The 17,581-nt window shown below is 37.9% G+C and overlaps 1 protein-coding gene across 7 annotated transcripts; it reads right to left on the minus strand.

The window, feature by feature from the left end:
- Nucleotides 1–3,765: 3,765 nt before the first annotated feature.
- On the minus strand, nucleotides 3,766–17,581 carry LOC123961062 (putative uncharacterized protein MYH16). Of its 7 annotated transcripts, XM_046036177.1 has the most exons (15): nucleotides 17,388–17,576; nucleotides 16,441–16,498; nucleotides 16,292–16,356; nucleotides 15,912–16,079; nucleotides 15,142–15,246; nucleotides 13,764–13,886; nucleotides 12,948–13,103; nucleotides 12,806–12,845; nucleotides 11,522–11,622; nucleotides 10,088–10,248; nucleotides 8,450–8,609; nucleotides 6,978–7,145; nucleotides 5,715–5,840; nucleotides 5,045–5,114; nucleotides 3,766–3,966 (listed from the first exon to the last, which is right to left on the minus strand). In XM_046036177.1, exons 4-15 carry the CDS (start codon nucleotides 15,957–15,959, stop codon nucleotides 3,830–3,832), a joined length of 1,395 nt encoding a protein of 464 aa, XP_045892133.1. In that variant the 5' UTR covers nucleotides 15,960–16,079; nucleotides 16,292–16,356; nucleotides 16,441–16,498; nucleotides 17,388–17,576; the 3' UTR covers nucleotides 3,766–3,829. The 7 variants fall into 7 exon arrangements, 6 of the variants coding, with proteins under 6 accessions (XP_045892133.1, XP_045892130.1, XP_045892128.1 ...); XM_046036174.1 differs by lacking the exon at nucleotides 16,441–16,498 and having other exon boundaries at nucleotides 7,023–7,145; nucleotides 17,388–17,574; XM_046036172.1 differs by lacking the exon at nucleotides 16,441–16,498 and having other exon boundaries at nucleotides 17,388–17,574.

The following is a 17,581-nucleotide window of genomic DNA, read 5'->3' on the forward strand; positions in this document are numbered from 1 at the left end:
TTATAAAAAGTAAATCAATATTTTTCCTAAGTGAAGGTGGCATATGGGATGCAATGCGAAGTATCTGGCTTTCATCTTTCTTTATTTGCAGTTAAAAGGGTGTAACACTGGCTATACTGGGCAGCTGCTTGCAGTGAATGTGTGAAACATTTGCTTTGCTTTCCCTGGATACACTACAAAACAGCCTTATTAAATTTAAATGAAAACATTTTATATTAACATGATTTTACTTAAGTCAGGATGTCCAGCTACCAGAAGTCTTGGAATGAGACCAAAAGGGTTAATTCAGTGAATGTTGAATAGTGTAGTTATTAAAATTACAAGACAATTAATACTAGAGGATTCAATTACTTAAATGTCATAAGTGATATTGTTAGATCAACAATAGTCAAAACCATTTTCAGTCTAGCCCAGACACATTTTGAACCTCTGCCCTTCAAGGTGGGAGTCGTGTTCTAATCACTCAGCCACTATTGCTACTGCAATGGCTTTAGCTATGACAACTGACAGGTGTGTTCCCCTGATTTTTCATCTAGCGCCATCTTAAAGTCAACATTTCCATATATCCAATACTTTGGTTTGAATATTTGCAAAACTAATGACATCCCCGAACATCATACCTGCTAAACATAAGCATGTAAGCAGTGCCACTGTGAGCATGCTGACTAGGGTGCCACTCAAAAATAAAGTTTCTAATTTTCATCTTCCCTCCCCCCAAATGTGTTAATAATGTGACAAAAACTAAGTTGACAAAATTTGAATGTTTTCTAATAATTTTTACTGGTAGCTTACAATGTTCAACATTTTCCGATTTTATCATGTAATATTAACTTTAATATCACAAGTTACAATAATGTAAAAAGAAGACACATAGCTGCTAACAGTTACTTCATAAGTTAATAATAAACACTTGTATTGCAGCTTAATGTATAACAGCTACATGTGTTTTGTTGTAGGCTAGCTCTCCAGCTCACAGAGCTACAGATTTCTATGAAGTGGATGAAACACATGCACATGTGAACCAGATAGACTTTCAGTTAGACCTTAATTATGGAACTGTTGAAGTGGCATAAGTGGGCGGCTTTGACTCAGGGTAGAATGGTCTTCCCCTTAAAGGAGGGTTGGGAACCCGAAATTGCTCCTGGTGGCTGTGCCATCAGTGTGTGAATGAGTTAATTTCTGTTTCTGATGAACAGTTGGGTCTCTGCTCTTAGGTGGGTGAATGTGATGTAGTGTAAAGCACTTTGAGTGGTCAAAAAGACTAGAAAGGTGCTATACAAATACAGCCCATTTACCATATGTGACAGTTCATTCGGAATTGGGGGCGAAACCGGAAAATGTTCAGACTGTAGATCACCAAGCCGGCTGGAAAGCTCTGAGAGCCTAAATGTGTACGTCCGCACTGCGCTCCAACAAATAGAAGCGACAGCTGCAGAAGAAGCTCTTGTTAAGTGACCTCTCTTTAAGTGTCCTTCTTTACTGTACCAGAAAAAAACTGGTAGGTGGTGCTAAAAATGAGAATAATTAAGATTAACATGGCACACAGATGCGACATGGTGGTGCTGTGGATCGAGGCCCAGGCCTTTCCTTGTGGAGTTTGCATGTTCTCCCCATGTCTGTGTGGGTTGTCTTCATGTTCTCCTGCTTCCTTCCACTGTCCAAAGACATGCATTGGTTAATTGGTGATTGGTGGTCTTTGCCCTTAGGTGTGAACGTGTGTATGACTTGTTTGTATGACTTGTTTGGCTCCAGCCCCTTCGCAACCTTGCACAGAGTTAACTATACTACTGACTACGGCTGCAATAGTGCTAACCCAAAAATATTATTCTGATTACATAGTATTTAAACCAAATAATAACACAAATCAGAATATGAAAAAGAACAGTTAAATTATATAAAAAATTATAACAATACTTACTCAAGTATTAATTTACTTTGGTAGAGAATTTTTGAATTAAATCACATTTTATCGCAATGAAAGTAAATATAAAAACATTGAGCCCATTGAGCTACCAGTAAATATTAATATATCTGAATGAAACAGTTATTATGCATCATAAAAGGAACAGAATGAGGGGGTGAGACCTGGAAAATGTTGAAAAAATAAATTGCCCATTACATTGAGTGGCACCCTTTTTATATACAGTCTCTGGTGGCACTTATGGTCTATGGTTAGCATTTAGCTCTAAGCACCTCTCCGCTTGGTTACAACTTCATAGATACACAAGCAGGGCTAAAGATGCTTTCAGACAACAAGCGGTTGCTGCTCGTGATCACGCACAGCTCTTCGCCGCTGCCATTGGAGTTTCTGATGGTTAAACTTTTTTCACCTTGCCGCTACACATTGCCTTATATCTGAGTTCTCAAAATGATACACCTCTGCATTAGCAGAGAAAAGACAGATCAATGAAGACAAACAGGAACTATTGGAACAACATCATCTTTGAAGTTTGAGCTGGTTTAAGACAATAAACAACTTTTATGATGCTAGTTAGCAAACCTTACTATGTTAATCATGACATATTGCTAACGATTTCCTCTATTTTAAGCTGCATTCTGCTATATTTAGCAATGTGATGAGATTATACTAGACTTACTGAGAAATATAGTATTTGCAGTGTATGTTGGTGTGAAATTAAAAATATTTTATTCCACTCTGGGGCTTTTCTGATTTTCCTTCAACTGTCTTTCAAATGGCTTTTCCACATGCCCGTTCATCTCCTCCCACTTCAGCCTCTCGCCTGACAACAGCAGAGGAGAGGTCTCTGGTCTCTACAGAAAATAAGTCATGTCACTGAGTCACATCATGCCCTAGATCCACACTGGTGACCATGGTACACACTGCTAGTGTTATCCAATCTGTTATCCAGCCTTAAAACCTTTGTTTTTCTAACAATTTTTAGTCAGTATGATATTTGCACTTTTAAATATCTTTTTTTTTTAATCATGACTTTATAAAGGAGACTCAAATCTCAAAACAGATGTAGTGGAACGCCTTATCTTTCTTATGTTAAAGACATTAAATCCAGCATTGTGCCACATTTTTCAATTTCTGCCCAAAATTCTACAGCTCAGTAGTAACAGTTCCCTGTTACACCGTGTTAACCTGACCCAGTTCTACTTAAGCTCTAGGTCAGCATGCAATACTGTTGTTTGAGAGCTGTATACTAAGTATTGTATACTAAGTCCTAGACATCAAACCATGCCAATGGACTGTTGTTGCGCTTACTGTGTAAGGAGTTTCCAAAAAGTGAACTCGCTATTGAGAAATGCGTGTACCAAATATAAAAATAAATAATGTTTCATATCCAGGATAATGACCAGATGCCTATAATTATGCTAATTTTCAGCTGGACAGACTTGCTCCTTGCCAGACTCCCTTCCCCTTCAGCTGAGAGTCAGTCCAGTCATCCTTCAGTTAGATAAACTCGCCACCACGCTCAACATGTGTGTCCCTTCCCTTTAGATTAGTTGCACAATGCTCCCACCTAGTGGTTCAATATAAGCTCTGCAGTTTTAAACAAGGTTTGTGCTTACATTTAGTTAAATAAAAGGTATATTCATGGAGGGACATTAACTGCATACTGTCCTTAGCCTGGTTTGAATAAATTCACTTAAAAATAAAAAATACACTCAGTTGCTCACTATAAAAGTCCAAAGAAATTTTGAATTCTGATAGAATCACTCTTTCATCATCATAAGTTGAAGTGGGATTCAGAATTGGTACACTGTGGATCAGTGTCAATCACAGTCAACAAAAGCAGAAACTTCTAGCTTCTTTATTGTTTATTTCATTAGCCTTTTTATACCCACTCTGTGGTCTATATCTCTACTGCTTCCTCTTGCCTTTCCTCGAGGACTTATTCTTCTTCTTCTGCTTGGATTCAATCAGTTTACTGCTGTTGCGTTTGATGTCCTCGCGGGACGGAACGCACTCTTCTTCATCCTCACTAAGCTGGGGAGTGTCTGTAAGATGGGGTAAAGTATGAAAGGCAGATTCTCAGTCAAGACATCTGCACAATGCATTCCTGATATTTACTTATTTAAAAAAAAGCTTAAGACAGCTGTTACTACTCAATTATGTTCAAGCTTGAATTCCCTAAACAGCTCAGGACTAAACTAGTTTTTAAATGAGTCTTTCCATTCTGGTTTAAAAAGTACTGTTATTTCCAATTGCCAGATGTCTCTATTTATTGTATTGTACCTATTTAACTAATTCTACACTGATGTTATTAATTTCTCGGGACCACTGGGTAGTTAGGATTAGGGTAGTTTTGCTCTGAAGGCTTTCTGTATGTAGGTTAGAAATGATACTGTAGATTCCATGTGCTTCATTTACTTGTAGTGTTATCTAGACAATATCTTATACAAAACAATATGTACTTTAAATACAGGTCTACTATTTGCTTAGTGTTTGGGCAACTATATACAAGCTTCAGATAGCTTACCAGGGTGTCCCCTATTTTACCACTGAGTACACTAAGTACACTGACCAGCCACACACAACCTTGACTGGGGACAGAGACACCTGTGTCCCAACAGCTTCTAAACCATGGCAGACCTGTATTTGTGCTGATTGTTGGATTACAGCTGACCATCCGTACCGACTGTCTCTCAGCAGAGGGTCAGTTTGGATTTTTCTTCTAAACATTGGCAAAGAGCCTACTAACTGCTACAGTGTTTCCCACAGGATTTTATGAGACTATGGTGGGTAGACACTGACCCTCTAAGGGGGTCCGGGGCCTTAGTTAACATTGCCTTAATTACCTCTAAAGAAAAGTGGTTAGCTGTTTCTCAATACCGAGTTCGCCAAGTACAAGAACGCAGATTGAGAAACAGTCGGTTAATTTTGAAACTATGGCGGAAAAAATTTGACTGTAGTGGGCTGCCACAGTATGATTAATTAATGGGAAACACTGTAGCTAGTTTGCTCTAACCTATTCTACCATTTTGGCAATGTTTGTGCTATTGAAACATTTGTAAGACATTTGTATTGTGCCTTATAAGCTGCTGGATGCATCCAGTTCTGTAGGTTTCTCCTCACCTAGAGGGGTAGTTTGTCTCTTGTTGTTCCTCATCCCCATCATGTTGAGCTGTTCCAGCAAACTGTAAACCTAATCAAGAAGACGCAGAGGCAAAGGCTGTGGGGGTTAACACAATAACTAGACACAACTCATGGTCACACCTTTTAAACAATTTGAATCTTTTCCCAAAAGAGTAAGACATTATAAACAACAAGTACTATTTTAAAAATGTTTTTATATTGACAATGGACAGGGAATTTAAACCGAAATTGATTTCTGACACCTTTAAAAGGATATCTTGATTTATGTGTAGGGACAGATAATAGATACATTTGGAAACCTTCCAAAAACACACTTTTATAAATACTGTATATCCTATCTTCTCATGCAAGACTGGTTAAAATTTGTTCTCCAAAATGTCAGTGCTCATTTAATAATTACTAAAGAAATCTGTCATAACTGATGAAGCAAATAGTCAAATTTAATGTTGCTGAGAATCTGCACAAAATCTGGGTAACTTCATTACACAATTATTAACATCAGTGTTAGTGCTAAAGGACTACTAACACTATAATGATAACATCAATATAAAATATCAGATGCAGCACATTAACCTGTCCCATCCTTTAAAGGGTGTTTTGGTCAGACCCAAACGGAGAGCAGATAGAAAGTATCAGAGAATTGTAGCACCCTCTCTTTGTCCAGACCGCTGATCTCAGGTTTCTGCTTTGAGGCTATTTGCAGTAATGTTGGTAGACGGGCGCTGATGTCCCCCAGTTTGTCTGTGCTGTTAGTACTGGACGCGCTGGGCAACCCCTGAAAAAGAGTCAAAGATTTGTTGAATATGTCAGATAGTTAGTGTTGTTTTCCCTGAGATGACAAGTTAAAATGCTAATAAGTGCTCTGATTGTGACAAGAGTTAGCAAAATTCAGGATTGCAAGATTTACTCAGACAGCAAAACAACATGTAAAGATGGACAGACTTCACAAAGAGGAAAAGTGGTAATGCTAGTCTAGCAAACACAACAGTCAAACTCATATTACGACGAAGCCTATCTTTCTCTGGGGTTCAATCTAAATATTGTAAGAGAGCCTTTTGACTTGTGTGTGTAAAAACTTTAACAAAGTGTATCTTGCACTCGTTTGCACTACAGAAACTCATGAGAAACACATGGAAGCATGCAGTCAATGGTATTGATGATGTTATATTAATTCTTGGCTCCTTTAAGTAGTAGTTTTCCCAATATTGGTATCAGCAGATAACAACACTAAGAGTCCACAGCCATGCTAGGCACAGCAGGGCTTTGAGCTCAATGCTAACATCGGCATGCTCACAGTGACAATGCTAACATGCTAATGTTTAGCAGTGTTTACCAAATTCACTATCAAGCATGATAGCATGCTAACATTTGCTAGTTATAGCTAAATACAAAGTACAGCTGAGTTGATGGGAATGTCATTGGTTTTGCTAGTATTTGGTCATAAACAAAAGTAATTGGACAAATGATCATGTTTACATAATGATGGCACTTGATGAAAAGTCAGAGGATCAGCAAAGTGATTACAATTTTTTCTGAGGGGAACATGAATGTCTGTATAAAATATTATCTCACAATGCAAAGTACAAATGAATGGGAGGAGTGTTTGCAGCGGGTGATTAAAACAACTTGGTACATATCTTCCAAGCAGAGCCCAAAGGATACTAAAGGACAGTACCCACCCAACCACAGCCTGTTCACCCTGCTGCCTTCTGGGAAGACATATAAGAGTTTCTGCAGCCACACCACCAGACTTTAGGGCAGCTATCGTGCTTTTAAACTCAAATTCATCCTCACACAGTGTAACTTAAGCTGTGTTTCGACCAAAGGAACTATACCCCGGAACTAGGAACCTTCACTGCGTTGCCACCGAAGGGACCAGTGTGTAAATGTAGTTCTAGGGTCTTTATTTTACCCCCAAAAAAGTTCCTGCTCGGGGGGTAGTACTTTCCGAAAGTACCGGTACTTTGGGAGTTGGAGTTTGCCTTGCAGTGAGTTCCTGAATGGGTGAGTAGAGGCTTCTGGCTTTAAATCGAGCATGTCGGCTGTTTTTATACGACTGCTCCTCTCTTTTCCATCTTGTCTGCAAACCAATAAATCACAATCAACAATCAGATAGCCACACAAGTATCGCTGATGTCCGCCTGAGATCGTATGTTGGCATTAAATGTATTGGTTGCAGTTGTGCAGCAGTGTGTTTACAGCTAACTGCTTATGGAATTACGCTAAATACTGGGTCCGAAGTTGTTGTTTTAAGTTTTCATCAGTGAGGAGGTTTCTACACAGAGCTGAAGTCGGTCTCCTCCTCCACTCCAAAACAAGTGGAACAGCTGATTACAGCAGGTAATAAAGCTTGTTAAACATCCCGTTCCTCCGACGCTCAGGCGACACAGACGTGAGTGCTGCAGCTTATCTGCAGCTCTTGTTGGCTGGAAATGTTTTAATAACCTTCCAAAATGTCACAATGTTATTTTTTTGGTGCTTTCTCTGTGCTGGAGTTCTTTTAAGAATTTGATGGCTTTATCCAGTTTGTTATTAAAATTGTAGCAACTTTTGTTTATGTGTCTCTTCATTATACTCCCGCACAATGGTCCAGCATAGCGTATAGTTTTTCACTATATTCCAGTCAAATCTGATGTTCATTTATAAATTTTGCTCATGGATAGTCGTTACTAAATAATGATGCCTGCATCGCTTTGCATGGCATATAGGCCTACAGCCTACGTCAGCTGGTTAATTTGCCTAATCTTCGCAGGTCTTTAGACCATGGTGGAAACGCACACAACAATGGGCTGAAGGAACCTTTTAGTTCCTTGAAAAGAGATCTGGGGACTTGCTTCATGGCCAGTGTGGAGAGGGGGAAAAGTTACAGCAGCTGTTATCTCTTTCAAGTTACATGTGGCATGTTAGCACTGCATTCACATAGACCTGGAAAAATCCTAATCTGTTTTTTGAAGACAGTTTTACAACAAAAAGACAATAATTATTGCAATATAATTTTTTTCAATAACAATATAACAAATGTTCAATAAATATTCAATAAATGTTTGACTTTATTAACTTGAATTATATACAAATTAGAACTTATTTTTTGTTTATTTTGTGGGGGGAAAGGGACTGAAAAAAGCTTTTACTTAATTTGACTCGTGCATATTTGTTGACAAAGATTTTATCATAATTATGTTCTAACTCAGATTTGTGAAGTGATCCACTGTTTAGCATCTAGTGTTGACCATAATTTAGAATTTAAATAGAAATAACGATTTGATACTTATCGTGATAATTATTGATATCGAAAGATATGAAAATCTTTATCGTGATAAAATTTTGGGCCATATCGTCCAGCCCTAGTACAATAAGTAATGTGACAGAGTGTTTGGTCCAAACCTCCACAGGTACGCAGCTCATCCTGAAGTAGACATTGGTCACCCCCTGCTCAACAGTGTCCAACAGACCCTGAGACTGCTGCAGCTTGGCCTGAAGTCGCTGAACATGATCCACTTTCTGACTCAGCTTTGGCTGCATTTGTTCCTTCAGCTTGTCAAACCTTAAAATAACCAGATGGAGTTTTTTTGTAAGATAGCCCCTCTCTCTTCATGTAATAAAAGCAACACATGGCAGTAAAATGTCGCAATGCATAGGATAAAAGTTTGGATGGCCCCATTTGAAGACGTCTCACACTTTCGTGATATTATTTCAAACTGTCCCTGTCCCAGATGTTTAAGAAGATTAAGTGACGAGTGCATCAAGTGGATCAGATATTGAAAATGTCACTGTGTAACAACACAACTGGAGAATAGCCTAAGGTGACGTGAGAGGGGATTGTGAAAACATCTCAGGAGAAATCAGCAGAGACATCAATCTGGCATAATCACCCCACAAGAGGATGTTGTTGATTTCCCCGCTGTGCCAGACTGATAAATCCAGCCACAAGGGGCCTACCAGGGCTGCCAGATGCTTGTAAATAATCATCACCCTCATTATCACACCCTCCACATAGCCACAGGCATTAAACTAGTACATGCCATGTGAGTTAAAAAGACAGATACAGTAATCCAGAGTGATGGCTCATAGCGTTTGGCAAGTCCAGCATCTAGAATAGGCTTTGTGACATGACAAGAAACACTACGAGTTCAAGTAATTTATCCTAGTATTAGGTCTTAAACTGTCACTAATACAAAACGGCTCAACTACAATGTTGCCTTCAAATGTTTTTCTTGTTTTTGTATCGGTTTTCTTCTAAAACCAGATGTTTTATTTTGCTGCCTTTGTGAAGCAACTTGTAATATGGATTTTAAAAAGTTCCAATTTTTATTATTAGCAGTATTACTATAGAATTATTATTTTTATTTATATTGTTTTAGGCAGCACAGCAGCTCAGTGGTCTCCTCAGGGCCTTTCTATGTGGAGCTTGCATGTTCTCTGCATGTGTAGTATCCAATATTTATGCATTTGACTCATAACAGTTCAAAATAGCACTGTAGCAGTGTCATCGCAGCATTATTGTTTAGGCACCACACGTGTTTGCGAAGATTTCCTCTGGGTGCCGTCACCATAAAAAACATGTTATTTTCTCAATTATTTGAATAAACATTTGGTCTATAAAATAGTGAACATTGCCCATTACAATTTTGCAGAGTCCAGGTTGTCATAGCCAAGAGTTAGATATATTTAGTTTACCTACACAGAAGACTATGAAAAACCAGAAAAGGTAGCAAACATTTTAGAAGCTACAACAAACAAAATTGTTGCACAGTAATGTTCAATTTGTCAGTATATAATAATCAGTTTAGTCAGTCGAATAATAGTGTCAGCTCTACTTAAATTGCCTTTTTTTTTAAGGAAAATTGATATGCCAAAGTAAAGATAAGATATGTTAGGTGACCATCTGTGATAATCCAACTGGGCACCACATTTTGGCTCTACATCTAACACATATTTTACTATATAAAGTTAGAAACAACTAAAGATAATGTGAACACTGGATAACTCAGACTGTGTAGCAGAGTTTCATTGACAGTATACCTTGTAGTTGTAGGTTTGGCATTGAACTTGAGTTCTGTGTTCAGGAGCTCTAGATCAGCCAGGGTTTTGGCCTCCTGCCTGACGAGTTCCTCACAGTGGGTTACCTCAGTTTGGAGCTGCTCCTTGGTGGCTTGCTGTGACACCACCTTGTTAACTAGATCCTATTAAGAAAGGCACACAACAGTGGTTTACACAGGCTCTCTGGTCACCTCACATCATATTAAGGAGCTTGGATTGATATCAAGAATTTTGCAGGCATGTGCGCTGTCAATGCCGTTAAATGCAGCCAAGGGCTTATTTACAGTGCGTCAATACAAATGAGGAGAAATGACTATAATTGTGACTTAATAAATCCAGAGACTGCTGCAAAACAAAAGCATACAATAAAAGCTAATCTAAAAATGAGTTCTTTGGTGCCCAAAGACTCACTTATAATCATATGATGCATCCCTTTTGTGAATGTCTTTCAAGGAATAGTTGTTTTTTGCATTTTGTTGCTGAGACTTATATGAGAAGATTAATACCACTTTCATGTCTGCGTGCTAAACATGAAGCCAGAAGCCGGCTAGCTTAGCATAGAGACTAGAAACAACGTGGGACACACGTTGCCTGACTCTGTCCAAAGCTAACAACATTTAGGTGGCTTATTTCTTGGTTGGGTGCAGTATCTTCCTGATATCTCTACTGACGGGCAACCTCAGTGACAACAAGACTCCAGGAAATCGCACTCCATAAAACTTTGAACTTTTTTGTACTAAACAAACAAGGTATAACGTTTTCATTAGTGAACTTTATGGAGCTTGGAGGCAGAGGTCATTAACGCTACACAGAGCCAGGCTAGCTTTCCCCCCCTTCCAGGCTATATGCTAAGCTAGGCTAAGCTAACTGGCTGCTAACCAAACAGACATGAACATGACATCAATCTTCAAATCTAACTCTCGACTAAGCGACACATGTATAGCGAATATAGTGATTATTGAATTTTGTATGATCACAGCATCATGTCATGGACATAATTGTATAAATGCAGAATACTGTTGGTTTTACAAATCGTAGCGCTCTAGGACTATTGAGTTTTGTATAACCTACTCAAAATAAGAACAATGTGAACACAATGAAACATGGTAGCCCTGATCAGACAAATGAACCACATAATCACCCAATGCAATTCCCACAGTGGCTTATTAATTAAAAAAAGAGTTCAGTTATAGGTCACAGAGGGCTCTGTAGTTATTTCCTGTGCCAGGATTTCAACACATAAGCTACACTAATGTATATTGCATTAGTTCATAGTTTTACCTCTTATTTCATTTGTTGTGTCCTTGCTGATTTATTTGTGTATTTGTAGCATGTGTAGCACTTTGAAGGGGACGTGTCCACTAAAACTGCTTCATTAATGGTAGATGTAAATTTGACTTGAATTGAATTGACTACCTGTATGTCAGCACAGCCCAGAATCTCTCTCAGAGCCTCCATATCCTCTACCAGTTTCATGTCAGACTGGGAAGCACCACAGATGTCATAGTACTGATGATCTGCAGAGGTACACAGAACACATATCAACACTTTAACTACGAGATTATATAATTTATTCCTACAGTATTGTAGAATATTATACAGAGGTATGGCTTTGTTACATTAATGGACGAGTGCTAATATTTGAATGTGATGGGAGTGTGAAGTGCTCCCTTGCTATTTTAATTTCTGTTTTTGTTTTGTTTTTATTTTAGGTTCTGTGACTTTATTTACAAAAGAATCAAGAAGTACAGATATGAAAGTTCACCTTTGTAATCTTGGAATAACTAGTTTGAAAAAAACCCAGACAACTGAGATCTGAAAATTGAGAGGCTAGTGAAGACCATGAGATGAGGTTGAAAGCTGCATGGAAAAGATGCATGGAAAGTGACTGCAAACTAAATTAATGTGAGCTTTAATAGTGTTGTTTGCATCATTGAAAAATGTCATCAAAACATCAAATGTTCAAATATACATCTGAATTACATATAGTGTACTTTTAACAAACATATTATTTATAGTGACCAATAATAATTTGCACCAAAACATGTCTCAGAAGGTGAGTTCTGCTTCTGTATCCGACCTACAGTTATCTAGGATCTACTCTTAACCAACTTCAGAGATATCTAGAGCTCTCTTAAATTTAACAACACTTTGATAAATACCTTTACCTTTGAGAGTAAAGGGGTATCTTTCTCTTTAGTAGTTTCTTGAATATGGGCCCAGTTATACTTCACAAGTGCACATAAAATACAATGAGACATGGAAATGAAACAAAACAAATAGAACATAAAACCATTGGGTGAAAATAAAATTGGATAGGCAAAATATGTCCCAGTAAAATGATTGTTCAGTGGTTATAGTACTGTAAGTTTTATTTTGATATGTTTTATAATGGATTAACTGATAATGGGTTCATCATAAAGCACTTATTTTGATGATTTATTTATTTGTATTTATTTTATGATTTATCCACTTGCCACCCATGTTAATTTATTCATGTTCCTTATTTGATACATGTGTAGTGGCTAATCCTGCTTTTAATTTAAAGGTACCTGTACAGTTTTTGATATATCACCACCACGGCAGACAATTGGTTGACCGGGATAAGATAATTAGCGTTTAAAGATTTTACCACCTACAACAGCAAAGCATGACTACAGTGACAGACAGCTGAATAAAATAAGTTCTTTGTTGCATTACCTGTGACAGGAATTGACTGTGCTTTTTCCTCAATTTCCTGCTTGTGAAAAAAGATATAACCTTAATCAATCACTTCTTTACAAATTGATTTATCTTATTCGTCTTCATCTAAATCTAAGATTCATTCTTTTTCCATTCTTACCCGCTCCTTCAGCCTGCTCTGCCCTTTGGGGCTAAGACGTCCAAGTGTTTTCATGTTCCGTTTCAGCTCATTTTCTTCTGCCGTCAGTTCGCCCAGCTCACTATCCATTTTACTTTTCTTTTCCATTGTCTCATTTTCCACCCAAACCATTTTGCCCTGATGGGTTGGAGAGAAAGAAAATCACAAACTAGTAGAAGACTTGAGAAATCAAGTCATGACTAACATTGTCTCCACCTCTCCCTCTGACCAAACCAAACCAACACATGCAGTCTACTTCTACATTTTCTCTTCTATATGAGAGGTTTGTTGTCCCTTTATGACGTGTCTGCCGCATGACCAATAAGTGTGGTGCCAATGTAAAACTCACTTTTGCCCCATGTGGTGTAAATGTGTTTGAGAAATGATAGCTGAGGAGTAGCACCTGTAAAGTTACTGTAAGTTACTCAAAAATTCTGAACAAACATATTACTAATTATACCCACAAAACATATATGTTTTAAACGCTGTGACAGGTGGCTCAAATATTAAGCATGTGGGGATTTACACCGTATGTTGCTCTGAGAATTGTACAGATCATTTGAAAAGCAGTTTAATGCACTTTTGACCACAGATCCCAACACAATCCATCACTAGATTATTTGAAAATATTTGTAATCAGGATCATGTATACACACTGTGAAGAGAAACTGCTTCTCATTTTCTAAGGCATCCAGTGAAGCTTCTGACTCCTCTAAGCCTCCAAACACTGAAATCCACATCAGACCTTCTTGCTGTAGTCAGCTGGGTTAGGCTAGGATTGTGGTGGTGAGGTCTTACCAGTGTGCTATCTGCAGCAGCTGCTGCTGACTGGAACTTTTGGGTTGCTTTGTCCACCTCTGCCTGTCCAACGGCAACTGCATGCGCTTTCTGGTCCAGGACCTTGTACATACCACGGACCTCCTGACCACATTACAAATACAAAACAACAGCGGCAACAACAGAATGAGACAATGGTTCTGTATTGACGCATTATTTATACAGCTATTTTCTTGACAATGTTAGAAAGTGCTTCACAAAAAGATAAATTGCAATAGGTATAAAAAATTTATATTATTAATTTATATTATTGTTATTATTATTATTATCATTATTATAATTATTATTAACAAATACAAGATTGACCCTTGGGGAGTTGGTGAACTTACCATTAGTGAAATGGGAAAAAGCAGGTTGGGAATTAGGCCATCAGTAGCCTACTATGTAGAGCTCAATCGAAAATTCTGTGATCAGTTGAAAGGCAATAACTTTCTCCAAAAAGAAGTATATTTTAGAAATGGTGGGTGGGGGGTGAGGGGAGTCTCAATACTTTCCACCTTTTTAACAAAATAATAAAGATATTCTTCCACTAATTCAGAACCAGCAGAGGTGGAGGAGCCTCTCACAATAGAATCGATAACCTCTAATAAGATGTTACCATTTGTGGTTATCAAACTGGAGAAATACGCTGATCTTGCCTCTTCAACAGGTAAAAAATACAGTCTTTGTATGTTGATAATGTAATAACATGATTCAATATGCATGCCCAGAATTCAGCCAGTTTGGAGTGTGGACTTAATAATCAATATGTTGCTGGGATGCTTTCCTCTCTTAACGTTTTGGTCCCCAACAGAACAGATGGTCTTAAATTGTTACTGGTTGCTTACAGATGCATTTGTTAAGGTCTTAGGTTGAACTGTTCCATAGCGCAACAAAAGTGTTTCAAAAGCAGCTTCCCTGGTTCTGCCATCAGGTGTGGGTTGAGGGAGTTTTAGATGCTGTTAGACCCAACAGGCAACTCTTCTGAAGCACACTTCTTGAAAGCGTGGTTTGATTTTACCAAAATCAATAAAAATACAATTAACGTGCTTGTACAAAAACTTTAAATGCAACAGTTATGACAATGAAAACGTAACAAGACAACATGCCATAAATTTGGGGTGTTCTCCACAAAGCAGCAACTGCAGCAAATTGAGAGCAGGGCCTCCAAGATTAATTGTATTAAAATGTATTTTTGATGAATAGCGTAGGCGTGAGTTAGTCTTCCTTTAATCTTTTTTTACACACTATTTTTTGCTTGTTTGACTTATATTTTTTAAAGGATCCCTTTCTGTTGGCTCTAACGGAAGCTTATTTCAGTTTAGATTACTTGTAGTAAAGCAGCAACAGCATGGCTCACCTGCTGCAGGTGCTCAAGAATGTGCCAATAGGCCGTCTGGATTCTCTTAGCCTGTGTGGTCTTCAGCTTCATCTTATCCAGGTTGTTCTCCAGCTGTCGTATACGCTGACATTAGAAAATAAGCAAAACATATTCGTTTGTGATCGATGATGCAATAGTAGGCTAACAGAAGATATGCTACAAAGACAAAGACAAAGACAAATGAACTCATCTAGCATTAGCCGTCCTTGACCATGGTGCAAAAAATAAATAGTGCTCATGTTCCCATAGACATCATAAAACATGTATTGCTGTTATAGCAACAGCACTTTTAATGTTGTCAACTGTATATTTTGTGTTTTTATATATTTTTATGTTGCCTTGCTGTAAAAAGAATTTCATCCTGCGGTACAGTACAGGATCTGAACTGATCTGTATATCTCTTTGCCTGAGCCACAGTGGATAGAATCAACCTGTGACACCTGCACTTAGAGAATAGCAGCAACCCTAGCCTCAAAGGGAGAGAGTGTGGGCCTGGGGAGGTGCTTGTGCAGACATGTCAAATGCAGTTTGACACTGACAGACGACATCAGTGAAGTCTTGAGGGCGACTCTTGAGTGCATTATGTTGAGATAAAGCTGCACTAATCAACATTTGTAAATGAATGATGGTTCAAATGACTGTGTGTAAAGTGAAAGTTGTCATAATACAGCATACCGTCCAATGTTTTCAGCTTGTTTTGGTGCCCCCAAGTGGCAAAAAAAGCCAAATGTCTCTGGGTGCACAGTTACCTGCTCACATGTGTCTTCACAGTTGTAATTTGTAGGCTGAAGGCTCATTGCTTTTAGCTGCTCTTGCAGCTCCTTCAACTTAGCCTCTTTTGTCTTCACGGCAAACGTTAATCTGTTGTGCTCATTAATCAGAACATGCCTCCTCCGCTTCTCCTGTTCAATTTTTTTCTGAATGACAGGAAAATAAAAACAGACTATGTTGAATTAAATTAAATGAAACATTCTCGTAAGAAACATGTTTCCCAGTTTAAAATCCTTCTTTGCTAATGAAAAGTGAAAGTTGTCAGGTTTATGGTTTTTGTAGCCACAATAACATGATGCTTGGAGATTAATGTCTTACTACAGGGGGAAGAAATAAATGGCAACACAACATGCTTTACCTCCAGAGACAGTCCAGGCTTGGACAATGGCTTTTGTCTTCTACTTTTGTCTTCAGTCTGTTTCTCTGAGAATGAAAATGGTCTTTTAGAGACTTGTTAGCAGTATTTTCAGATTAGCCCACAATTGTTTTCCAACTAGCTTAACTTACTGTGTCTCCTTGAAAATGATTTTATGGTGGCCTTTAATTTACCTGATCATATGGAAGTCTGTGAGAAAATGACACTACTTTATTATTATTAATTATTATTACTTTATTATTATTTATTACCTCAGTAAACATTTTTCTAATGCGTTTATGGATTCAATCGCTAGTTTTAAGTCTTCAACACAGCATGATTTTCATTTTTTGAATTATGGTCCCATTTAGACAAAAGTAAGACTATAAACTGCTTTAGGGCTTGGCTACCTTGTGTTGACAGATCGCTGCCATGGTGACCTGTCAATCAGAATAGAGGTAGGTATCCACTGCACTATGTACACCAGCTAAAAAAGCTTGATTAACAGCACTGCATTTAATGAACCTTGAAGTTGTTAATGAGTGCTGTCTTTGAATTTAGACGCTTTCACAGTGTGTTTTCAAATCATGAAAGTTAATTTTAACATTTTCGTTGCCCAAAAATATCTTATGCAGCATTTGGTTACTAAAAGACACTGTTTTCCAGAAGGTCCATTTTATTTTAAGCATGTTTTTGCTAGCCAAACTTAGCATTGCAGGATCAGAGATGCCCTTTGCCAACCAAGCTAGCTCATCCAAATATGGTCACTTCTGGTTCCAAAAAACCAAGATGGCTATGCCAAAATGCCAAACTCAAAACAGTAGTCCACAAATCAATGGGTCACAGTGTCTACGTCACCTTCTTGTATGGCTTGGAGCAACTGACCATCAGTCTGAATACCTGAAGCCTGCAGAGCTTTTTGCTCACAGGGATTATTTTGTACATACTATTATAAATTTAGTTACAGTAAGTACAGCTACAGTAAATGTTCTTAAAGGGGCATATTGTTTATGCATTTTGTGATTAGTAACTAACGTTAATTAACGTTAGCTAAGTTAGCTCTCATAGTTACCATCATTATTTCACAGTGGAGTCTTACCTGAGGTTTTGACTTGACGAGGTGTTGAAGTTCTTGCATCTGTTATCTTTGTACAGGATTTAAAATCCATCATTTTTATTTGTAACATAACTATCTGACTAACTAGCTAGCAGTTGCCTGTAAGCTTTGGTTGGTTAATTACTATTCAAATGTGTTCAATGTTCTGGTATGAATGTTTTCAAACGATTCACTTT

The sequence above is a fragment of the Micropterus dolomieu genome, linkage group LG21, assembly GCF_021292245.1.
Source record: "Micropterus dolomieu isolate WLL.071019.BEF.003 ecotype Adirondacks linkage group LG21, ASM2129224v1, whole genome shotgun sequence".
In the NCBI taxonomy this organism is placed as follows: Eukaryota; Metazoa; Chordata; class Actinopteri; order Centrarchiformes; family Centrarchidae; genus Micropterus; species Micropterus dolomieu.